This window comes from Pangasianodon hypophthalmus, chromosome 23, assembly GCF_027358585.1.
Source record: "Pangasianodon hypophthalmus isolate fPanHyp1 chromosome 23, fPanHyp1.pri, whole genome shotgun sequence".
NCBI classification, from domain to species: domain Eukaryota; kingdom Metazoa; phylum Chordata; class Actinopteri; order Siluriformes; family Pangasiidae; genus Pangasianodon; species Pangasianodon hypophthalmus.
The window spans coordinates 14,139,363-14,158,993 of record NC_069732.1 but is presented as its reverse complement, the minus strand read 5'-3'; the positions used below and the strand labels follow the sequence as shown (position 1 = coordinate 14,158,993).

Here is a 19,631-nt window from a genome sequence, read left to right as displayed (position 1 = left end):
CCATGACAACATAAACATGTTACACTGCCAAGTATATTCAATTATACCACACATTATTCACCTAACTGTCCAAAGCACAGTCATACTGACAATGGCAGCTCCTTACGTTTTGGGAAATGTATCAAAATCTGACCACTACTGAACACACAGTACTATTATTATTATTACTATTATTACTATTATTAGTACTGAAACCTGCCTGGAGGCTGTTGTCCTCTAGCCTATTCCTGTCCACAACACCGCGTGAAAGGCTCGAGCGCGCCTCGCGCCCTCCCTCTGCCCGGTTTAGACCAGTCTTTACTCCACTATCAGTTCAGAATGTCATTTATTTATTTATTTATTTTTAAGGAAATACCTTTACCTTTGGCAGGAGGCTGTCTGTTTTTTTTTAAATCTCCACGCTTTCCTTTAAATTGGCTGTTCCCGAGTCTCTCATTCGGCTCCTGTCCGAATAGCGCTGCAGCTCCCAGCCTCCCTGTGGCCCAATTACGTAGCGGTCCTCACACTTCCGGGATCTCCTAATAAAGCGACATCAGTGATGGTGGCTCTGCCGCACGAAATGCTAGGCTACGTCCAGAGCACGCACCTGAAGCAGCTCCTGCCAACATGAGGTAGCTAAGTTTGTTAGCAAAAAAGACACTGTGTGGCATTTGAAAATGTTTGCTGTGGTGACACACAGTATTTAAGCAATGATTAACTTTCTACAACTTTATGGGATGTAAAATATGCTGACTACTCTAGAATTATAGGCACACTTCAAAAAAATTATATATATATATATATATAATATATATATATATATATATACATACAGTTAGGTCCGGAAGTATTCGGACAATGACAGTTTTTGTGATTTTGCCTTTATACACCACCACAATGGATCTGAAATAAAACAAGATGTGATCGAAGTGTAGACTTTCAGCTTTATTTTAAGAGGTTCCACAAAAAATATGGCATTTACCATTTAGGAATTACAGCCATTTTCAACAAAGTACCTCCATTTTCAGGGGCTCAAAGGTATTTGGACAAAGTGACATAATTGTAAATATAACCATAATTTTTAATACTTGGATGAAAATCCTTTGCAGTCAATAGCTACGTTTACATGGACACTAATAATCCGATCGTAATTGGACTAGAAGCACAATCAGATCTAAAAAGTCACATGTAAACACGTCAATCGGAATGAATTGGCCAAAACCGATTAAAATTTCATTCGGATCGTAAGGGGTGGTTTAAACCTTTTCTAATCCGATGGAGAGGACATATAAACACTTCATCGGGTTGAAAATTAAACCAGATAGATCTGCGCATGTGCAATGACGTACAAATCACGTAATGACGTATGACGCACGGCTGTCAGCGGTATTGGGGCTCTGACCGTAGCCTCACAAGGTGCCATGTATCCCTCCACCATGGAGCATAGTGTCATAAATGACTGTCGTGTCATCCTAAAATTCTCCTTCCACTCCTCGTCTGTGAAGTGGTGCAAGACGACGTTGTCCCACCAGTCCTTGCTTCGGACCCTCATCCACAGACGCCTTGTTCTGGGCTCGGGAAGGGGCATTTTAATTGCTTGATAAATACACGCAGTACCGCACAAAACATCACGCGCTCGTCGTCTTCTAATTAGCAGCTGAAATAGGCAAATGTTAAGTCTGCTTTTTAAAACAAAAAAAAGAAGCAATGGCAAGAGAGTGGCTGCTAGTATCTGCATGTTGGAACGGCTGGAAACGTGTAATCGTGCACTGTGCGCATGTCAGAAGATTCTGTCATGTAAACGCGCATATCAACCCGATTACTTTATTCAGCGTTCTTGTAAACACTGCGATCGGATTAATCAATCTGATTGATTTCATTCCGATTGAAACAAAAAGTGTCCATGTAAACGTAGCTAGTGACTGCCTGAAGTCTGAAGCCCATGTTCTCAAAAGTCAAATTCCAGTTTCCTCCCTGGAGATGCTTTGCCAGGCCTTCACTGCAGCCACCTTCAGTTGCTGCTTGTTTGTGGGTCTTTCTGCCTTCAGTCTTGTCTTCAGTAAGTGAAAAGCAGCTCTATTGGGTTGAAGTCAATCGACTGACTTGGCCAATATTCCATTTCTTTGCCTTCAAAAAGTCTTGAGTTGCTTTTGCGGTATGTTTAGTGTTATTATCCACCTGCACTGTGAAGCGGTGTCCTATCAGTTTTGTAGCATTTGGCTGAATGTGAGCAGAGAGTATAGCCCTATACACCTCAGAATTCATCTTGCTACTTCTGTCAGCAGTCACATCATCAATAAACACCAGTGAGCCCGTTCCATTGGCAGCCATACATGCCCATGCCATAACACTTCCTCCACCATGTTTGACACATGAGGTGGTATACTTTGGATCATGAGCTGTTCCTTTCTTTTGCCATACTTTTCTCTTCCCATCATTCTGGTACAAGTTAATCTTAGTTTCATCAGTCCAAAGAATCTTATTCCAGAACATGGGAGACTTTTTTAGATGTTTTCTGGCAAAGTCTAATCTGGCTTTCCTGTTCTTGAATGTTACCAGTGGTTTGCAGCTTGTTGTAAACCCTCTGTATTTACATTCATGAAGGCGTCTCTTGATTGCAGATTTTGACAATGATACACCTACCTTCTCCAGAGTATTCTTGACTTCTGTTGATGTTGTGAAGGGGTTTTTCTTCACCTTTTCTTCGGATTCTGCGGTCATAGACTTTAGTTGTCTTCCGTGGTCTTCCAGGCCTTTTGGTGTTGCTGAGCTTGCCAGTGCATTCCTTCTTTTTAAGAATGTCCCAAATTGTTGATTTGGCCACTCTTAAAGTTTTTTCTGTCTCTCTGGTAGGTCTCTTTTGTTTTTTCATCCTAATGATGGCCTCCTTCACTTGTATTGAGATCTCCTTGGACTTCATGTTGGTACCTCCAGTCGAACAGCTGCCAAATGCCAACTCAATACCTGATATCAACTCCAGACCTTTTATCTGCTTCATTTGTATTGAAGTAACAAGGGAATAGACCGCACCTGATCAGTTAACTTCTTGTCAGTCAATTGTCCAAATACCTTTGAGCCCCTGAAAATGGAAGTACTTTGCTTAAAATGGCTGTAATTCCTAAATGGTAAATGCCATATTTTTGTGGAACCTCTTAAAATAAAGCTGATAGTCTACACTTCGATCACATCTTGATTGTTTTATTTCATTGTCCAAATACTTCCAGACCTAACTGTATATATATATGTATATGTATATATATATGTATATATATATATATATATATATATATATATATATATATATATATATATATATATACATATATAAAACATTGCTATTGGTTCTGAGGATTTCATGCAACAAGTATCAATCACGGTGAAGGTGAAAGACCTTTTGAAAGTTCTAACAGCACTCGAATGGAAACATTTACAGAGGCATAGCAAAGTCCTTAAACATCCTAATCCGTACAACTGGTTCAATAATGTGCAGGTGGAAAGTTCAAGGAACCACAACTAATCGTCCCCGGATAGGTGCACCACATGAGATTTCACAACATGCTCTCTTATTAATGATAAAGAAGGTAAGAGAGAAGTCAGCTGTCACTTAAAAAGAGTTGCAGGATGATTGAAAACAGCAGGAACAACAGTTACACAGTGAGCAATAAACAATTAACTGCACTACAGTCATCTCCAGTCCTACCCCTCACACCCCACAAAACTCCTCTGCTGACAAAGAAGTACAGAGATGTGTGGCTAAAAACATTTAGACAAATCAGAACTCTTTTGGAACAATAAACTCTTATAAGACGAAAACCAAAAATTTAATTCTATGGTAATAATTCAGCTCATCATGTTTGGAGAAAGAAGGGTTGAGTGTAAGAACACAATGCTCACAGTGAGGTACAGAGGTGAGAGCATCATGATATGGAGCTGCTTCTCTGCAAAGGGTACTGGGGCTTTACACATCATCAAAAGAAACAGGAATGGAGCGATGTACCAGGACATGTTAGAGGAGAATTTAATCTCATCAGCCAAGAAACTGAATCTGGGCAGGAGATGGCCATTTCAACAAGACAACCACCTCAAACATACAGCCAAAATAACTCAGGAAGGTCTTGCATGATCTAGACAATTTCCTGACTTCAATCCCATTGAAAATTTATGGAGGATTTTGAAATCAAAGGAACACTCATAACCTTGGGGAATTGAAGATGATTTGCCAAGGGCAATGGGCCAAAATTGAACTACAATACTGCAAAAAAGCTAACTACTTCTTACTGTAGATATCTTGAAGCTGTAAGCCATTGCTAACAATGACTTTGCAACAAAGTACTAATGCTGGTCATTTCTGGTATTTGAATATTACATCCATCCATTTTCTGTACTGCTTATCCTACACAGGGTTGCGGGGGAGCCTTGAGCCTATCCCAGGGAGCTCGGGGCAATTTGGACGCCAATCAGCCTGCGACATGTCTTTGGACTGGGGGAGGAAACCCCTGAATCACCCCCAACCCTGGAGGTGTAAGGTAAATGTACTAACCACTAAGCCACCATGCCCCCCTGTCTGAATATTTTTTCCATTCTTTTTGTAAGATATGTAAACATAACTTTGTTTATGCTTATAAATATGTACCTTTTTCATATTTATAAGTACAAAGCCAAAAGATTAAGTGTGTAAATTTGAATTGGACATATGCACTGGAAGAACTGAATAACAAGTACTGAAGAACAAGAAATGACTGAATACTTCACTATAAATAAATACACCCAATGTTTCAAATTTTCCACTCAGACAAGAGAAGAAACTACTTGCTTTCCCTCTAACAAAAATCATTCTCAAAGAAATTATTTTTAAACAACAGTATTTTCTGTGGTCTGCCAGCTTGGTCTGAATAGCTACCAGCTGCTAAAACACAGGCTGAGTTGGTCAAATTCGTAGACTGTCTTTACCAGCTGGTAAGTGCTGGTAAATGCTTCATTGTAAGTTTTTTTTTTAAGTAAATAAGACGATGGTAAGACAATTAAAAAAATTTTTTTTTTCCTTTTATTGAGTAATGAGGATTTGCCAGCTGGCAATGTTGGTCTACCAGACTGACCATCTCTGTTTTTATCTCTTTGTTTTGGCAGCTGGCAGCTGGTCAGACCAAGTTGGATTTTTCAGCAGGGATATGTGGCAATACTACTGACTCCCCTAAAAACCTGCCACTGTTCTGTCTTCTTTAGCAGCAGCCTTAAAAAACAACCCTGGCATACAGGGTGGATTTTACGTCCAGTGTACATTTTGCACTGTGCAAGAACCGGGTTTGTAGAGAGTTGCCCCATATTCTGGCAACGGAGTTGAATATGTTCTTTTAGGTCATTATTAGTCTAGAAGAATCTCTTGGACACGGCTGTAGACATAGAGTCATCATGCTCCTCTGATGAAGAGCATGCAAGGTAACAAGTCATTGGGCTATAAGGAGGGTTCTGTTGAAGAACATTAGCCTTCAAGTTTTGCAGTCTTAGCTACTGAATGATCAATTTCAGTTGATCCATGTCTATCACCAAGTTGTTAATTTGCCTAGGAAGTGACTCAAATTGCTTTCTGAGCTTCTTCTATTTCTCATCACTTGATGTGGCCACTTGCTACTAGTAAGCTGGTTAGGCTGTGGTGTTTGAATCATTGTGTTTGGATTAATAAAAAAGGTCTGGGAGTGGCCAGCAAGTCACTCAGTTGAGGTACTTGTTAGAAATACTAATTAAATATCCTTTAGACATTACGTTCTGTGAAGACGTATTTCAGATATAATTATTCATAGGAACCTGTTGAATTAATTTTTCCTTTGCTTATTTTATATTAATGGAATACATTTATGTACATAGACTGTCATTATATCTGACATGTATTGTATTTTTAATTCCCTTAGGATATCATGGGGAAAAAAAAACTTATCATGACTTAGGGAAAGGGTAACATTTTCCAGCAGCCCTGTTTAATCGTGAATGGTGATGGTGAGACAGACTTTATCTCTGCTGTGTCACGGGGGACACATATGGCCATGTGTCAGGTTACAGGGCAAACAGAAATAGAACATGCTGGAGAGCGGGGTGCCACAAGGAGCAAAAGGCATTTCTTATTGATTAGAGAGGACTTGAATTATTCAGAGCTCCAGCAGGAGTCCATTTTGCAGTACCTTGTTGAGAGGTGTAGGTATTTAAACACAGGTAATAAATTGGTTATGCCTTGTGAGCTCTGGTTAGGACTATGATTATGATGAAATACTGCTTCCAACTCACAATTTATAGGTAATGGATGGACTCATATGTATTGGGATATCTTATCATCACCTGTGGCATTCTGACAAATTGGGTTAACATGGTGGAATTGAGATCGGTATCATTGTAATTTGGGTATATCAGTTGCCAGCGTGGTATATCCAGCTGATCTACAATACAGACAGGAGATGCCCTCTGTCAAAGCCTCTACAACTGAGCTCTGTCCCTGCAGAGAGAAATCAGGGTTTCTTTCACAAAGCAAAATGAACAGGATCAAGTAAATCACATTGTTACACATTGGACATGAGGAGGTAGGTTGTTTATGGCTGCCATATCGACTCATCTATTGCACAACATGAAACCATCTTGCTTTGTCATTGTAATGGGACAGCACCATGATACGTTAGCCCAAAAGAATGGTTTGTACTTGTTGCTTTTAATAGTATATGGACATCACAAGAAAGCTGTTTGTAAGCAAGCCCTTTTTCTTGACCAGCAGCTGGCTTATCTGTGCTGAATAAAGGTCAGTGGTTGAATCAGTTAGTCATCAGAGAGATAGGATATGGTGATCTACTAGCAGATTTACTGTAAATATCGTATGATTCAAACAGTTCAGCAGATCTCAAAGTGTGTTCAACATGTCAAAACCTGCCATCATCAAGAATATTGCGTATTAATGTCTTCTATTACTCCAATGAGTCAGTGCAGATTGTTATTTTCATTGTCCAAAATCTTATGCTTTGTGTACCAGTGTTAAACAGGTACACTACATGGCCAAACATTTGTGGACACCTGACCATCACACCCATATGTGGCTCTTCTTCAAACTGTTGACAAAAAGTTGGAAGCCTGTATAGGATGTCCTCGCTAATGCTCTTGTGGCTGAGTGAACACAAGTCCCCACAACCACTCTCCAAAATCTATTGGAAATCATTTCCAGAAGAATGGAGGTTATTATAACAGCAAAAGTGAGCTAAATCTGGAATATGTTTAAAAAGCACATATGGGTGTGATGGTCAGGTGTCTGCAAAATTTTGCCCATAAATTGTATAGGAATGGAAAGTGAGAATTGCCTTTTTTTTTGAGTAGATCAGGAAGTTATTATTCAAGATCACTGCTCCAGGGGAAAGGGGAGTTCGATCCATTGTTCAAAATTTCAGCATGATTCACATTTCTGATGTAAAGTAATGCAGAGTGATACGTAGAAAAATACATTTTAGAGAATTGTACTGACTTAGATTTTTTTGCCATGTTTGTGATAGGAACTGGGGTCACAGGATCTACAATGGAGAATAACAGCACTTTTGTTCCTTACCTATGAGATAATGTTGATAATGATAATGCTAAAATGGTAGCAAAATCAGTTTTTTAATACCATTTTGCTCTTCATGTGTTTCCTCCAGCTAGGACAGGCAGGGTTTCATTGTACAGCACCAACAAATTACACCAGAAAATTTGAGGGTACTAGTATTCTTCAGAAAACCTATGCTTGATGATTAGACCAAGCGTGGACCTGACCATGAGGTCCCTCAGGTGATGATCGTTCCAAAATTGCTTCCAAGGAATTTTAGGCAGATGGAAAAAGAATTGCAAGACTGCAGGTTTGATGTCACTCCAAAAGTCATCTCCATACACCTTGATTAATTATCCTTGAGACATTTTCATTATGAATTACCAATCATGGAAACTCTGATATTCTGTTTCCCTTGGCATTTGAAGCACTGGCACTGTACCCTTTCATTCCTCCTACCCTGTCCTGCTTCTACACTGGCTGCTTTAGTCTCTTTCTCACTTATTGCTCACTCTTCATCAGTCTGCTGCAATTTCTCTGTATATTCCAGTGATATGGCTGACATTTGAGAAACAATCAACCTTCTCATCTTTAAATAAATATAAATAATGTCAATAAATGTGAACTGCAAAATTAAAAGGTATGTGGGCTTGCACATATAAATCACAGTGAAGTAATCAGAGAATACTAGTTTATACTAGTTTATGTGTTAAAGTTCAATCTCTTATAACAAGTATGACAAAATGGTCTCTAAGGAATAGTAAGCATTTATGTATCAACTCTCTGGGTCTTTAAAAGCTTAAAATCTCTTCCCCAACACTGCCATTATGAACAATTCTAACCTTTCTGACTAAAGTTTTTGTACAATGTTTGTTCATTACAAAGAAAAATGTCGTCATTTTATACAGATTTTTAAAAATGTTTTCATATTGACCACAAGAAGCACACAAAGACACAGCAGTTAAGGCTGAAATATAGAACCTTTTATTTTCTTTTTGAGTAAATAGTGTTGAAAATCTGAAATAAGGTTTAAATTAGGTTTACTGAGACAACCTTTGGATTTACATTAAATAGTAAATAACACCTTACATGCCCAAATCCAGTGACAATGAAATGCTTCCTTAAAAAGTTTTTTTTTTTGTTATTGCTTTTCATATTTTCCCTTGTTCAAGTTCAAGTATAAAAATTCCCAACAGTGTAAAATAGCCCATCTGATGTATATTAAAAGCAGTAGAAGCACAGATATTGAACCTTGACAAGGACTATACATTCTAGTGTATGAAGCAGCATTTTGCTTAGTTTTTACAAGGAGTTTTTTCTCTTTTTTATTTTCTACAGTTCTAGATATGACAAAAAAAGAGATCCTGCCTGCAAATACAGCTGCATTAAATAAACATCTTACAAGAGGCATTAACCTAGCAGATATTTAATGAAATGCTCTAAAATTCATAAGGCATAGAAAAAAATGTACAGTGCACATACAGAATTGTATCTTAAATAAATCAACATTTTTGGTTGAGTATGTTAATGATACTATAACTAAATCTACTCAATAACTTATAATATGCCATGAGATGAATACATTATTATTAATACAGTACCGCCACTAAGTCGCCGTCCTTAGAGCGCAGCATAACTCTCAAAATAAATAAATAGCAGTTCTCTTTTCTCTCTTTAAATAGCATTACAGTTGTAAGGCACTGTGAACTCTCATACTTGTGTTTGAGCTCTCAGCATTAGTGCTGCTTTCTAGTACAAAGATGTGACATTAGGTTTTCTGAGAGAACAGAGAATGGATTCATCTCTCACTAGGAAAGACATGCTGGTGCACAGACATTTCTCTAGACAAACACAAAAAAGAACAGATGATTTTCACCGATAGAGTTTGGTTGACTGATGGAAGTTCATTGGTACATTGTTGAAGTCTATTTGTCTCGCTCTCTCACCCGTTCATTCCAGAGAGGAGCTGCTCATGAGTGAGAGATGCAGCGGCTGGTGCTGAGGGTGATGTTAGGAAGGGATCGGGAAAGTGCAGCCTGCGCTTAAGCCTCCAGCCCGTCTCTTTAGGACAGAGGTGGAACTGCTGACAAAGCTGGAGGGGGACGTGTTCCCAAGCGGGCCCATGGATTAAAATGTGACAGCTCAACAAACGAGCACAAGTGATGCGTTCTTTCCAGAGCAATCTGTGACTGTGTGTGTATGTATGGGTGGGTGCGTGTGTGTGTGTGTGTGTGTGTGTGTGTGTGTGTGTGTGTGCCCGTCTGTCCCCACACTGCAGCTGTTGCCTTCTCCTCACTTGCAAGTCTCCAGCTCTGACCTTTTGTCAATTTGGACTTATCATACAATGCGGGTGCATGAATAAGTGTACGTGTGCAATAATGTGTAGATGAGTTTGCACAGAGTTAACATTTTGCCCCAGTATTGAAGAAATTAGTGTCTGTATGTGTGTGCATGTGTGTGCATGTGTGTGAGTAGGCAAATAATACTATTTAATGTCCTTTCATCATGCTCTGAAATTGTTCGTTGTCCTTCAGAGGTGAGTGGCAGGAAATCTCCGCAGTTTGTTTTGTCTCCTGGCGGCTGTTTTTGCTTTGCATAGGTCAAGAGGTCAAAATGGGAATCAGAGTAGGGGGACATTCAGCATCAGGAAGATAAAAAAGTAATCCTGAACATGCCAGACAAAGCTACAATTATATTTTCTTTCACTCCATTTCTCCACAGTTGTGTACTACTCCCTGATTGGCAGAGTTTGTTTGTCTTTACTAATTTGTTGGAAAAATGCTCCATTTCCCTGATAATCAGAAAACAAAACCTTGCAATGCACATTAGACGACAGAACAGAAAAATCCCTCAAAAATGAGAATAAATATGTAAGTTAGAGGGCTTCAGAATCAAAACACTGTGCGGACATCTAACGTCCTTCATGAAGAAAAGTCTTCTAATGTAATGACAGCATCTGGACTTAAGGCTTCTTCTACACCTCCAAGCCACAGTGATTAGTCATTGCGTTCTCCTTTAGCAATAAATACACTATATCAATATTAAGCATAAAGGTAACAATAACAGTATCGATAATGGTAAAAAGTTAAATCTCTGTCTTTACGCCTTCTCTGATTTTTTTTCACATTTTTTTTCTTTTTTTTGGTTTAATCACAGCAAGTTGGAAAGCGATGGAGTTCCCACCTCACTTAAACACCTCCATCAATCATCATCCTCATCACATTATCCTCCCTCTGGTGAGACACCTCTATACGGCCAATGAGCAGTCGCTGGGCATTGGCTTTTCCTCACATCTCAGTGCCAATAGCTGTTATTGCATGCGCTCTGCCTGCAGTTGCTGGGGCTGGTACTGACCGAACGCCGCGGCTGCGGCGGCTGCGGCTGAGCCTGGAGTGGCAGCGGCCAGTGGCTGCTGCACAGCGTAGCCATAGCCGGCTGTGGTGACGTAGCCGGCTGCGGCGGGGGAGGCGGCATACGGGTACTGGTCATACGCAGCAGCGGCAGCCGCAGCGGTGGCAGCACTGGCGTACTGTGCGTATGCAGCTCCAGTGTAGTCGATGTAGGGCGAGGAGGCGGCGGCGGCGGCAGATGCAGTGGCTGGCTGCACGTGAGGGATCACCACGCTGGGCTGCATGAATGCCTGTGGGTATACGTAGTGAGCGGGGATCCTGCGACACACAAACACACAACACTGTGTTAGTCACAGCAAACTAGAGCTTCAAACCGCACATGGTTTTAACTGCAGAAACACAACCACAGGGCACAACCCACACCATGGCCAAACACGCCATTTCCACAATCCAAAAAAAATTCACACCCCATTTCCCACCAACACCAAGGAAATGCCTTGTAGTGGTTATGAGAGTTATAGGGTTGCCAAAATAGACATTTCACTGAAAAAAAATACATATGAGACTTGGACCATAAGAACTAAGCAAATGCATTCCTAGTGTTTTTGTTTTTTTTAAATTAAGACTTATAATATTTATTAGTCAGATTAATAGTTGACCATTACATTTAAATTTCATTTTCCCCTGGGAAACAGCAGCTGCAGAAATTAAAGACAGAGCAAATTTTCAGCAAGCATTTTACAAGCATGCTGCAAGTCACATGGCCTGTTTTGGAGCTCAGTGGAGGGGGAAAGTGGGACCCTGCGGAAGCAGAGCGCTGATGAGGTGAGCATTGTCAAAGTGTCACTGCGACTTTGACAGCTGGACAGTTTTCAAAAAGAGACACTGCTGGCCATTTCCCCCTCAGCTTTTAGACAATGAGCTTCGTGCTGGATGGCACACACAGAGGGAGTTTTGATTAAATAAGCAATCAGGAACAATAAGCACATTCTGCCTTTCATTATGTACCCCAATGCATTTTCAAAAGATTTTCCTCCAGATCATCTTTGCTGCTTTGTTTTCAGGATGTATTCAGCAAAGAAGAGATGTAGTTCATTTACTATATCTCAACAGTTTAGCTTTTTTTTTTTTTTTATATGTTCTCATTCATTTTTTTTTTTAAGAACAATACTAGAAAGGACAAAAAGCCATAATGTCAACAATGTAATGAGGGTTTAGGCCTAAAATGTGACTTAAACTAAGCACACAAGCTTGTTAGAACAACATTCAAGCCCTCCAGGCTAATACCAAATAACACATAGATGAAACTGGGGTTATAAAAGTGCTATCATGGCAACCCTATTTTCAGCACACCATCATACAATCCAACCCACCAACAAACTGAAAATCACGGCCCCAAATGAAGCAAGTAAAAAACACAAACGTAAAAAAAAAAAAAAAAAAAAAAAAAAATCATTATCACCATCACAACTCACAAAATGAAGCACAAAATGAAGAGGTAAAAAAAAAAAAAAAAAAAAGCAATCTCTAGCATTTTTCTCACTCAGGTCAAAGGGCAAAGCTGTTTCCAGAATATCCTGCACTGAGGCTTTGCCAGCCTGAGGTAATAGCATTGCTTTATGGCATAAATAAATAACAGCACAGCACACACAATATAAAGGATATGGGTTACAAAACACAATGCCAGAAACACCTAAGCACATACGTCAATTCTCACACAAAACACAGTTTAGAATTAAACACACCGTTCCAGAACCAGAAGAATTATTGTACACACGACACCACAAGTATGAACACACACACACACACACACACACACACACACACCTAACTACAAAATTACACCACACATGCAGGCGGCCAAAGTAGCAGAGCAGCCTTGCTCTAAATTAAGAGTGGACAGCTGAGAATAGCCGACATAGCTGGGCATTTTCTCTTCACCATGGATACACGGTGAGTCAGCACCAGTTTTAATCATCGTTATTTGGCCACTGCATGTTTCTATAAGCACCACCGGTCTTTGAAGGAAAAAAATAAAAATAAAAAAGTCTTTGGTTCGCCAGACTAAGCACCTGTAACTGGCTCAAAATAGTTCAGAGAGGTATTAAATAACCTACAACAATTTATTTCCTTGAATTTAGGTAAACAATTTCCTGTAAAATTATATGATGCACACTTAATGATGTTTATTGCTTGCTCTCTGCTTGAATGACAGGAGAAGCTGGACTCCAGTTATTTTCATCTCCAACGGCAGCTGTTGTGGTACACTCAGAAGCCACGAAGCAGCACGTCTGAAATCACACCAAGCTCTTCTCCCTCTCCCGTGTTCCCATTCCTTTCTCTATCAGAGCCAGCTTTCAAAAGCACTGTAGCACAGAGATCCAATGATGACCCTAAAATATTGTGGCCAGGGACCCCATTAACTAGAAAATAACTTCTACAGACTCAGGATGGGTTTATTTCATGACTAGTATTTAAATGGGTGCAATAAAGTTTTGCCTATTTACCAGAGTCATGGAGCTTTGTATTCCTGAACTTTCCAACTACAGAACATATTAAGTAGGTCCAAGTTGACATTTATTTATAGTGCTACTTGGTTATGAGTTATTGAAATTTGGATTACAACCATTCAATTCAACTGACCAGTCAATCCAGCTAATAACTATACGAACTCAATGATTAATATAATAATTTTGTTAATGGTGAGTCACGGTGAGGTGAGGCTGAGATGACCCCACTCTGAGTATGAGGGTATTTTTGTTGGACTGGGCCACATAAAGAGTAGAAGCTCAGGGCTTGTGTTACTAGTTCAGCATCAAGGGTTTACTAACTTGATAGTCATTCTTAAACATTTAAGCAAGTAAAAATTTGGCAAGACAAAAAGCAAACTTAAGATCATCTTAACTGGTGGAAAAAGTGCTCTTCAGCTTAATGATGACTTTTGTCTTGTAATGCTTTTGGGAAACTTTTCCCTCAGCACATATTAATTTGTTACTCTTCCCTCTTTTACAACTACCTGATTTTGAGAACCCCTTTTAATCTTATTTTAATCAATCCTCAAATGTTCTTCAAAGTCAAACAAACTGATCACAAGTACTTAACAACAGACCAGCTGTTTCTGTTTGGTCTTGTTTAGGGCCTTGTCCACAAACTGGTTGCATGCTGTGCAACGAACAACCGATTTATCCCACAGCCATCCCAATAGCCCAGAGCCCGTAAAGAGAATAGACCCCAGACCCATGGGATTCAGGAGTCCATTTCCTCCTCGGGCACTGGTTAAAAATACCTCTGTTACCAAGTGGCATGCCAGACCACAGCATTTTTTCTCCTTCTGACAGGACTGTTGGGGACAGTCATATTAAAGTTCATATCTAAATAAAGGTTTGAGATCAAATGCCATGGAGAAAGTGTCCAACACATTTGTCCCCAGGGAGCACACCTGTTGGAATCCATTGAAACCAGAGTGCTTTTAGAAAAGGTCAGCGTAACACATGCGTTAAGACTATTACTGACGGGATTACTTCATGATTCTCCATTTTAAATCCTAGCTATTCTGAATGTAACCTCAAACGGAGAGCCAGCTCCGAACATTCACCATTTTGGACTTTTGAGAGTACCAACAGCCAAAGAATAGGCCACTTTATTTGAGATACAGGATAATAGTATCATATAGAGCGTGTTAGTTAAATTAATAAATAGAATAAAAATAAAAATCCCCATATACAGAGCCATACACTGACTTCAGCCTAGTGAACTGCCATCCCAATGTGACACTATTGTGTTGGCTTTGGCCCCATTCCAGCACGAGCCAACTGCACCGAGGTCAGAAACATGAGGTTCCCTTTCAGCTGCCCTACACGGCACTGTTGTTACGTGAGAGATTCCTTTTAGGTGACAGTGCATTATAGTGGGCCTGTTTTCTAGAGTGGATCTCATCGCTGTGTGCGAGATGCAGGCCAGCTCCCAAAGCCAGAGAGATAGAGACAGAGAGAGCAGGCCTCATGCGACTGCACTGTCAGCACTATGGCCTTTGTGTGGCACAATGGAGAAGCTTGTTTTCCTTAACGCCACACGGGCCCATGTGATAAAGCCTCGTTTAGAGGCCTGTGCCTTTCAGACATTTGTTTGTGTCACATTGAGGGGCTTGCAACACTGCAAACACATGCAGGCACACACACACACACCCACACACACACCCCTACACTCATACACACAGAACTAAATAATATAAAGGCTAAAAGCCCTTCTGAATAACGTCCCCAACGTATCAGAGTTTCGGTTCATACTGTAATACAGAGAGTTGGCTTTCCAATGAAAGCGAGACAGTCGCTTTCCCTTGTGTACAACAACATATCAATGATTGAAAGACTGCAGGTCTCCAGGGACTCTGGATCCACTGCATGATGCCTTATAGGGCTAGAAAGAAAGAGAGAGAAAGAGAGAGAGACAGAAAGCAAAAGAGAGAAAGACAAAGTGAAAGCGAGAGAGAAGGGGAATAAGCAGACAGATCAAAGTGTGCATAAAAGAGTGCAAGAGGGAAAAAGGAAGACCTACAAATCCATCAGATGTCAGTGGGACAGATAAAACAGCAACGTGCAAGCAAGTTGTTGTTGGGTTGTTTGGTTGAGGTTGGGTGGAGGAAGGGGGTTTTAACAATGTCACACAAAAAAAGATTGCACTCACTCCAAAAACAAGACACCAAAAAACAAGCTACAGCAAAAAAAAAAAAAAAAAACATAAAAATAAAAAAGCATCAAAGGAAAGCCCCACTTTGCTGCCGTGGCAAAGTTATCACACCTCCACAATTCTGAAAATCAACACCCCCAAACCAGCCTTTTTTCCCCAGTAAATGAAAAAAGCACACAGTTTTAGCTATTAACACCACTTCATGACGGTAAAAAAAGGCACACACAGCTCTATGCACTATTAAAATAAAAAGTCCAAACCAAAATAAAAACCAACATACATGCATATGTAATCACCATTTCGAGCTTGTTTGTGTGTGATTGAGTCTACAGGTACGGTAGCTATTGATCTGAGCAATGCCCACAGAGCTATTCCTCAAACCATCAGTTAGCTTAACCCATATCGAGCCTGTCGGACCAGAGAAAGACAACATTGAGTCAAGCTACAGTGTCTATCAATCAGTTAAAAAACAAAACAAAACAAAACAAAAAAACATCTCACATATACACACACAAACACACACTCTTAAAAAGGACACACATTCTTAACTCTAGCAAATATTCAAAAGGGGTGACACTGTGGTTAGCTATTGATGATCATCATAATTAAAGATTAACAGCTGTATCTACGTAAATACTGTAAAAGCCTGCTGATAGTGTTGGAGAAATGGCTGGGGTTGGCTCCAGTGTCCAAAACTCATTTTGTATGGTTTAGATATAACATAAATAATTATTATATAGCTAACGGTTCACACCAGCAATCACAGTCAATGCAATTTATCAATGTTGCTACTCACCCATAAGGTCTCTGGATGAAAGCCGGATGAATCTGGGGTACACCAAATGTGAATCCTATGCAGAAACATAAATGCCAGATATTTCTGGTTAAGACACTGTGGCGTGATTTAAATGTTCCCTAAAAAGGTCCAAGTTGCATGATCAGCATGTACACTCCTGGGCAAGAAAAACAAACAAAAAAAAAATGGGCCAAGCCCAAAATGGCAAAATATTAAGCTTTTAAAGGTCTTAACAACAAATCATTGGTCAGGAAATTAACAAGAATTAAACAATTACTGTAGATCTCTCCCTGCTCTATCAATCCTTGTTCCATTTATGAGCTTGTTATCAGGCCCTTGATTGGCTGCATCAGGTGCGGCAGATAAAGACCTTTTAAGAAAAAAAAAAAACATCCCAAAAGATATTTTTGGAACATTTTGCACACCCAGACATGTGTTAGTCTGAATTTTACAGTACAGTAAATGGTTTTACCTTTGCATACAAGAAGACTATATAAGTGAAGTTCCCTGTTTCTAGCTTTTCTCCCAAACAACAAAAGAAAACAAGCAAATGGAGGCACAGGAGCTCTCAGGAGTGCATTTGTTTAATTCTCTGACCAATGATTTGTTGTTAAGACCATTAATAGTTTAATATTTTGCCATTTTAGGCTTGGCTCTTTTTTTTTACGCCCAGGAGTGTACATGGATACATGATCATGCTTTACTGATGCCTAAGGCTGCACTGGTCACAGCATGTTTTCTAAAGAGAATGTGAAACCCTCACCTGGCTGCATCACCCGCGGCTTGGCCCCCAGGTAAGCCAGGTTCACGTTGGCCTTCCTGCCGTCAATAATAGGGTTGGGGTCCTTACAAGCCCTGTCTGCTGCAGAGCGGTCTGCCATTGTCACCTGGTTAAAAAAAAACAAACAAACAAAAAAAAAAAAAACCACACATGATGTGTTGAATGAAGTGAGGTCGATTTTTACCAGTCTCTACCAGTCATGAATGAAACGAAATACAATAAACACAAATTGTCACTTCTTTTTCTACAGTCCTGACACTCTTGTTTCTCTCTGAGGTACTTTACACAGCAACTGGGCCACAAAATGTAGAGGCTAGATGTTTGACACAACCTTTTGATAACAGTTTGACTGGTTAGTTTGGTGATTTAAAAAAAAAAAAAACCCAGTTTGTTGGACTCACTTGAGGACAGTAAAGCCAGTTTGTTGACTTTCTGTCCATGAAACTTTGACAATCAGTGAGCTAACTTATGAGCCTTAGCCAACAGGAGTAGTATAGTAATGCTAGGAATGAGTTGTTTATCACCGGAGGACATTTTCAAACTTTGGACACCCTAACAAATAATTCACAAACCGACATATTGAAAGGTTGTATCTTTACTTCAACTCATAAACTACTAGCAACAGATAAAGACCATGAGCAAACCTGATAAAAAGGGAATTAATATATGGATATTATGTGTTGGTATTTGGCTTGGTGTTTCTTTTTGTTTTGTTTTTTTTTTTTCAGAGAAAGCCATCACACAACAACAACAACACCCGCCTACTTACAACTTACAGTTGTATTTGTCACACACAAATCTGATTAGGTTTGTTGTGGTCAGAGGATTTGAGTTTTGTGGTCAAATGTGAATGCTTGAGTGTGTTCACAGTTCAAAATAACAGCATGAAGTGGCCTAACTTTCAGATTACTGAGAGCATGTGATGATGATGATGATGATGATGATGATTGTGGTGGTGATGATGATGATGATGAGGATGATGATGATGCAATTAAAAAAAAAAACAAACAAACATGTTGTGATGCAGCTGCAGGACTTCAGACTCATGTCATGCATGGAGGATTTAGACAGGAGGAACACAATACTTACAAAACCATACCCCCTGGACTTTCCAGTCTGTCTGTCGGTAATCACGACAGCCTCCTCGATTTCCCCAAACACCTCAAAATATTTCCTCAGACTGGAATCTGTGGTGTGATACGGCAGACCTCCGACAAATATCTTGGTGTAGGTGGTGTCCTTTTGGGTGGTATGCATCCTCAGTCCTCAACGCTCAAGTGCAATGCAAATAAGAACAAAAACAAACTAAACAAAAAGTAGTGCAATGTTTGGGTCGAAACAGCCGATATTTCTCCCACAATCCTTCTTTAAAACACGAGGAGTTACGAAGAAGTCTAAAGCACGAGTTTCAAGCGACAAACTTTGTGACTCGAGGTAGATTTCTTGTCACTTGTGAGGCGGATTGTTCCGGAGATCATCAGGTGGGTTGAACTCCGCTTCGTAACTGACGTGCTTTCTAAAAAAGTGCCCGTGTGACCCATTCCTAAATGCGCCTGACAAAGCCCCGCCCATACCGCAATGTGGGCGGAGTCGTGCGTTACGCCACGCCCACCGCACGCGCCCACGGCACGAACAGCTGGCGAACGGACAACGGGCTGGTTGTGCTCGCGCCCGTCCATAAACACTTGTTGCTTTGATAAGTGTGTGTGTGTGCGTGTTTGTGTGTGTGTGTGTGTGTGTGAAAGAGAAAGATACATTCTGAGGCCTGCATTATTTCAGTGAATCAATGGGAAGAAAATAAAGACCACCACTGACCAGATATTGTTTGGTTTTTGGTTTTTTGACTTGGTAGTGGCAGTTTTAAACACCTCTGTGTTGTGGCTTTCAAACCAAAACACCCAGCCAAGAGTAATCCTGTGGTCAGAAACTAACACTGAAAAAGGAATAGGACAATTTGCACAAGCTGAGTATTTGAAAAGATGAGCTATGGGTGGATGAGCTATGGGTGGATGAGGATCTAACAGCACTGTGGCCCAGCAGGTAGCATTGCCGAATCCCAGCTCCAGGGCCGCATGCCACATGGGCTTCCTCTTGGCTGACTGGTTTCCTCCCACCTCCCAAAAATATGCCAGTAGGTGGATTAGCTATGCTAAATTGCCCCTCAGTGCAAATGAATGTGAATGTGTGTGTGTGATATGGGGAGTTGTACTGTGATTGCTTGGGACTGCGGTTGCCACCAGCAGCTTTGTACTCAGGACTCCATCAGTGGACAGTGGATAAGTTTAACAAACCGGACGTCTTGTGAAAACTGTGATGAATTTACTGGTTGCACAATTGAACTATTTGTCCATATAGTACACAATAATAGAAGGGATTTATTTATAATTGCACTATCCGTTATCACCCGGATGAGGATGGGTTCCCTTTTGAGTCTGGTTCCTCTCATGTTTTCTTCCTCATGTCGTCTCACGGAGTTTTTCCTTGCCTCTGTTG

The 19,631-nt window shown here is 40.2% G+C and overlaps 2 protein-coding genes and 1 long non-coding RNA gene across 3 annotated transcripts in view; 1 reads left to right on the top strand and 2 right to left on the bottom strand.

Moving 5' to 3' along the window:
• The window catches only part of cap2 (cyclase associated actin cytoskeleton regulatory protein 2), a 29,719-nt gene extending 29,207 nt beyond the window's left edge, over nucleotides 1-512 (bottom strand). Inside the window, exon 1 of the mRNA XM_026929891.3 lies at nucleotides 362-512. The gene's annotated coding sequence lies outside the window, so the exon portion shown is untranslated. The remainder of the gene's footprint in view (nucleotides 1-361) is intronic.
• Nucleotides 484-8,460, top strand: LOC128317240 (uncharacterized). The gene is made up of 3 exons (XR_008300785.1): nucleotides 484-611; nucleotides 4,381-4,505; nucleotides 5,107-8,460. It is a non-coding gene; the product is annotated as an uncharacterized LOC128317240 (long non-coding RNA).
• Nucleotides 8,461-8,486: 26 nt separating this feature from the next.
• On the bottom strand, nucleotides 8,487-18,674 carry rbm24a (RNA binding motif protein 24a). Its single transcript, XM_026929902.3, has 4 exons — nucleotides 18,228-18,674; nucleotides 17,121-17,244; nucleotides 16,358-16,412; nucleotides 8,487-11,193 (listed from the first exon to the last, which is right to left on the bottom strand). The coding sequence occupies exons 1-4, from the start codon at nucleotides 18,393-18,395 to the stop codon at nucleotides 10,836-10,838; spliced, it is 705 nt and encodes a 234-aa protein (XP_026785703.1). The 5' UTR covers nucleotides 18,396-18,674; the 3' UTR covers nucleotides 8,487-10,835.
• Between the last annotated feature and the right edge of the window lie 957 nt (nucleotides 18,675-19,631).